General features: G+C 41.8%; 1 protein-coding gene across 4 annotated transcripts in view; it reads left to right on the top strand.

The window, feature by feature from the left end:
• fxr2 (FMR1 autosomal homolog 2) overlaps window positions 1-5,326 on the top strand; it is a 15,447-nt gene that overhangs the window by 4,722 nt on the left and 5,399 nt on the right. For 2 of the 4 annotated variants that reach the window (XM_020616286.1, XM_020616285.1), the window contains exons 4-11: window positions 508-579; window positions 1,956-2,104; window positions 2,311-2,404; window positions 2,622-2,738; window positions 2,900-3,070; window positions 3,194-3,272; window positions 3,448-3,557; window positions 4,515-4,601. In XM_020616286.1, the coding sequence (XP_020471942.1) occupies window positions 508-579; window positions 1,956-2,104; window positions 2,311-2,404; window positions 2,622-2,738; window positions 2,900-3,070; window positions 3,194-3,272; window positions 3,448-3,557; window positions 4,515-4,601 (879 nt within the window). Of the gene's footprint in view, window positions 1-507; window positions 580-1,955; window positions 2,105-2,310; window positions 2,405-2,621; window positions 2,739-2,899; window positions 3,071-3,193; window positions 3,273-3,447; window positions 3,606-4,514; window positions 4,602-5,326 lie in introns of all 4 variants that reach the window. The other 2 variants (XM_020616284.1, XM_020616283.1) reach the window with 1 other exon arrangement.

The raw sequence follows: 5,326 nt of genomic DNA, 5'->3' as shown, positions 1-5,326 counted from the left end.
TTACCGTACAAGAAACAGAACAGTTTCTGGTAGATGATTCAAGTCCTTAATGGCATATTCTCTGATGCCTCTGTGAACCTGATTCAAGCAGGATATTATTACATGCACGTTGACTATGTGAGACCATATCTGGTGTGAAAATTGATTATATTGCTCACATTTTGTACATACTGAAACTATACTACACTTTCTTTTGCAACATCTCATATGTTTTACAACATTCAGCCAGTGTACCTCACATATTTTAGATTTCCTCCATTTCCCAAGCCACTGTTTATTATACCGTATGTATCTTGTCTGCTTTACTAAACAATAGACAGGGTTCCATTCATGAAAGAGCGTAGGTCTGCCATTTGCTTGCTGAATATACAGCTGAGGACAAGTTCACTGTCGTTGCATCTTTCTTTCCACTACAGATGGTTTGAAGCACAATTAATGGGTGTAGTAGTTGTAGTGTTTTGTTTTTGTTTTTATGTCTCAGTCCACGTTCACTGTGTCTCCTTAAAGGTTTACTCCAGGGCCAATGAACAGGAGCCATGTGGCTGGTGGCTGGCGCGGGTCAGAATGATGAAAGGAGAGGTAAGCGGTTGCTGGAAACCAAGGAGCATTATCTTTAAGAAAAAAGAGGTAAAAATTGAGTAAACAATGAAACTATTTACTGATTGTTTCACCGCTGATATGTACTAAACAGAAGAAACACCAGAAAAAGAAACGGCATGTAGTCCTTACTTTGGAGACGTGTGTTTTGCCTTTATGGTGTTTTCAGAATCTCTTTCCACCTCTGCACGTCTCTGTTAGTTTAAACCCCATAGTCACACTAGAAAATTACAGAGAGCAACACTGCTGTTTTTTTTTTTCTCTTGTCGTCTGTTGAAATACATTTTAAACCACGCAGTTGTTTGTTAATCCAGCCATATATTCCTAATCTTCAGAGTACCTTGGATGCTATGGCGGCACCAATATGCTGAAGGAGTCATCTGTTCCTGACTTTAAGTTAATGGGGCTTAAATTTCCTGGAACTATTTAGTTGTATTATTGAAAAGATGATACTTTGTCAGTGATACAGTTAAGCTTTGTTAGCTTTCTCTGTGTCTCAGTATTTAATAATCAGTAATAGGACTACAGCACTGCACTTCACTTTGTGTCAGTCTTCTGTTGTATTGCCACTAACCATTTTTTAAGCTCTGAGTACTGCAGTATGCTGTATGTAGAGTGAATACAGACCAGTAGTAAGATAGGCACTGCTGGGTAATGAGCTCAAAGAGCCAGCATGTCCTGATGTGTTCCGACAGTGTACCTTCAAATTACATTTCCCAGACACCCCATGCTTCTACTTCATACCGACTTGTTGTGTCAAAATGGATCTGCAGCACACTCAGTCTAACAGGCACAGCTGGCTTATTTTGTCTCAGATTTATAGATAATTTGAATGGGCAGTGGCTCTGCAGCACAAGCTGTGGGTTCAATAGTGTGTCAGTGGGATATGTACAGGACAGCTTAGCAGTACTACTGTGCCAAGAGAGTTGCTGCTGGTGTAGTGCTGTTATTTGGAGCAGTCTGATAAGGGCCTCCAGGAATGTTTAACATTGACTGATGACTTTAATTCAGTCCTTTGAGCACGGAGTGTGCAGTGCTCATCTCACTCTTTGTATCATCTGATCTTTTCTCTGAAATATAAGTAACAGGGAAAGGAATGTAGCTTTATTAGATCAATGAATGAAGCCATGGAACATGCATTATTTATATGAAGTATAATTTATTTATGACATCAGATGACACTTTTAACATGACAGCTGATTCAGAATGTTTTCATGGATTTGAATACAGTAATTCTTGGCTCTGTATCACTTGGCATGATGGTGTTTTTCCAGTTCACATTGGTTCTGAGCTGTTGTACTTTCTTGTGTCTGATACTTTGTATCATTAACAATCTGTGTCTCTTGTGCTGTTTTCAGTTTTATGTGATTGAATATGCAGCATGCGACGCCACATACAATGAGATTGTCACAGCAGAGCGCATCAGACCCCTCAACCCCAACAGCCCTTCTTCTCGAAACTCCTTCCACAAGGTCCCCGTCCCTGTCCCAGAAGACCTGAGAGACATGTGAGTGTCTTGTACATTGTCAGCTTCTGTACTGTACATAGAAATTTTGAGCTGTCCTTGTGCATGAATGATTTTACGTCTCAACACCTTTCTGTGACAGTTCTCACATTACAAGTTGTGTCATTGAGCAGGGTTGTTCTAATGGCCCGTTGCTTCCAAAACAAAAAACAAGGCTGACTTTCCTGTGGTTTGTTTTTTATCAACAGCTGTGCAAATGACAACATTCACAAAGACTTCAGGAAAGCTATTGGAGCCAACTGCATCTTCTACAGTGCCCAAACACACGAACTCATTGTGCTGGTTAGTACTCGGAGTACACACTGGAGCTGGGGCTCCACCTCATGTCTCTTTTTAACTAACACACACAATGGCAAAATTCTGAATCATCATTTTTAACTTTGTTAGTGGCTGCTCTAAATTTTGTTGTAGTTACAAGTACTGACGAAACAACTATTGATAATATGCATGTAATAATTAGTTTTTAACTTGTAACTTCAACCATCTTTTGTCTCCACAGTCTACAAATGAAACCACAGTAAAGCGTGCAACTCTTCTGAGTGACATGCATTTTCGCAGTATCCGCACCAAACTTATGCTAATGTCCCGCAACGAAGAAGCCACCAAACACTTGGAGGTAAAGATACTCCTTTTTAATACACACACACCCTGTCAAATACAGGTAATTTGCCAGCACTTGTTACCCTTTCATCAGTGTTGGTTTCAACCCTAGCCATCCATTTTGGCTTTGTTTTGCACATTTGTACCCAAACCAACTTTGTCCCCCCCCCTTCCCAGACAAGTAAGCAGTTAGCGTCAGCATACCAGGAGGAGGTGAGGGTCAGGGAGGACCTGATGGGTCTTGCCATTGGCTCCCACGGTGCCAATATCCAGCAGGCAAGAAAGGTGCCTGGTGTCACAGCCATTGAGCTGGAGGAGGAAAGCTGCACATTCAGGATTTATGGAGAGGTACACTTGTTAATGGGCTTCTGTACTACTGTTTGTTCTGGTTATATCCTTTCCTGCCCTGGTATGTGGGGAGATAAACAGTACTTTAGTGTAATTAGGTCTAATATATGTGTTGTGTTACAGACTCCAGAAGCTGTGAAGCAAGCCAGAGAGTATCTTGAGTTCAAAGAAGACTATTTTCAGGTACCCAGGAACCTTGTAGGTGAGTGAGCACCATTTCATTTATAAGAGAACTAGTGTTCATGGTCACGACATCCCTCTTCATCACTATAGCATATTCCACATACAATCCCTCTTCATCACTATAGCATATTCCTTGTTATTACACATACGTTCTTTTATCATTCAGGCTTTTTTCTCTTTTCGCTCTGACACAGGCAAAGTCATTGGCAAGAACGGCAAAGTCATTCAGGAGATTGTGGACAAGTCAGGCGTGGTCCGTGTCAGGATTGAGGGAGACAACGACAAAAAGCTTCCCCGGGAGGAGGTAGGCAGGCAGGGGGCTGGCAGGGACGACACTGCTAGCAGCAAAGAGGTGAATGGACCGCTCGGCAAGCAAAGCTCCTTAACTGCAGCAGAGTGTAGACATCCCATGTGCTGTCTGCTTTGACACTGTTCATTCTGCTGCTTTGTCTCTTGTTTTGTCACCAGTACTTATGTTTTCATTGTTTTCAGTACACACAGCCCACTGTGCAGCATATGTCATTTATGTTGGCCGTGTGTGGGAACTTAATTGTGTGTAGTCTCTGATGGGTTGATGCAGTATGTTTCTGTTCAGTATGCTTTATAAGATTTTTTTTTTTAACATATTAATCATTCCAGAAAGGGCCTGTAATTCCCCACTTAAATTGCTCTTTTACAGTAAGGTCTGAACTCTTTCTAAACCTTGATTTATGGTTCTGCGTTGAATCTATGCCATAAGTAACGTGGACTCGTACCCTATGCCATAGCCTACACTGTAGGCTAACGTGCACCTACACATCGTAGTGACATAGACTGCAACAACTGTGACTGATTGCGGTGCATTTCCTCATTCATATCTCTCAGTTGCCAAATAAGCACAGAAAATCCCCCCTCGTTCTACATCAGTTGGTTCAGTGGTTGTGCAGACCGTCTCCTCCAATGTCATCTTTCTTATCTGCATTGCAGTAATTTCAGTATAAGTAACTGCTGTTCAATAGTTGTTTTAACTCCAACATGACCCATTCAGTTTCAGTTGTCATTGTTAGTAAGTGACAAAGAAATGCAAACCCTGATACACCAGCTGACAACAGTGTAGGCCACTTGTGTAGCCTATGCACAGATTCAACACAGAACCATAAATCAGTCCTAAGTCAGTGATATCTCCCAGAGAAAAGTGCCTAGTAGTTAAAATGATGATTTTCTGTTTCTCTGAAGAAGAAAAAAACTTAACTCTTCATCTCGCCTTCTTTGTCTTTATTAGGGCATGGTTCCCTTCGTGTTTGTGGGAACTAAAGAGAACATTAGCAATGCTCAGGCTCTGTTGGAGTACCATGTGTCCTATCTCCAGGTGAGTTGATCCTCAGCGTGCACCAGTAGATAGCAGCACCAGCGAAAACTTCAGATAAAATAGAACACGTTTATAGTATTTCTGTACATCGCAGCCATTTTTACTTTGAATTTGAATTCATACATGTATATTCTGCTCAGAAGACTTGGACACTTGATAAAGGAAGTATGTTTCTTATAAACATTTAGTGACAAGAGCAGGGACAGGGTGCCGTTGGGACAGGTGCGCATACGTGCAGGGTTATTTCACATTTGTCACCTGTCTGTCTCCGGCTCAGCAGCACATGAAGAAAGCTGCTTACCTCATGGTCTTTTATAAATAGCCCTTCTCTCTGGGATTGGGTGAAAGGTATGCTGGAGTGTAGATTACCAGCTATCTGGACCCTCTGCTTCCAAAAATAACATCACACCCCACTCTGCCTCACTTCGTTCACACCTCCCTTGAGGGTCAGTTGTATTTGATGGAAGCAGCTGTCGCGCTGTGACGTGAGACCCCCTCCTTTAAATCAACAACTGCTGACCCTCGATAGAAACTGCTGTTAGTGCACTGCTGCCATTTTACACAAATGCCCACCGCCCTCATCTAGTAAGACAGTTCATGTGACTTAACTGAAAAACCAAATTGATGCAGTCCCTAAAGATAATAGCTTGCATAAAGGGTCTTCAAGCATAATAAACTGATACCTTTGGCTCCATACTGGCTGTGCTTTTTTTTTTTTTTTGGGG

Source organism: Monopterus albus, unplaced genomic scaffold (genome assembly GCF_001952655.1).
Source record: "Monopterus albus unplaced genomic scaffold, M_albus_1.0 scaffold173.1, whole genome shotgun sequence".
Classification (NCBI taxonomy): Eukaryota; Metazoa; Chordata; class Actinopteri; order Synbranchiformes; family Synbranchidae; genus Monopterus; species Monopterus albus.
The sequence above is the reverse complement of the archived record's forward strand: the minus strand, read 5'-3'. Positions and strand labels throughout refer to the sequence as shown.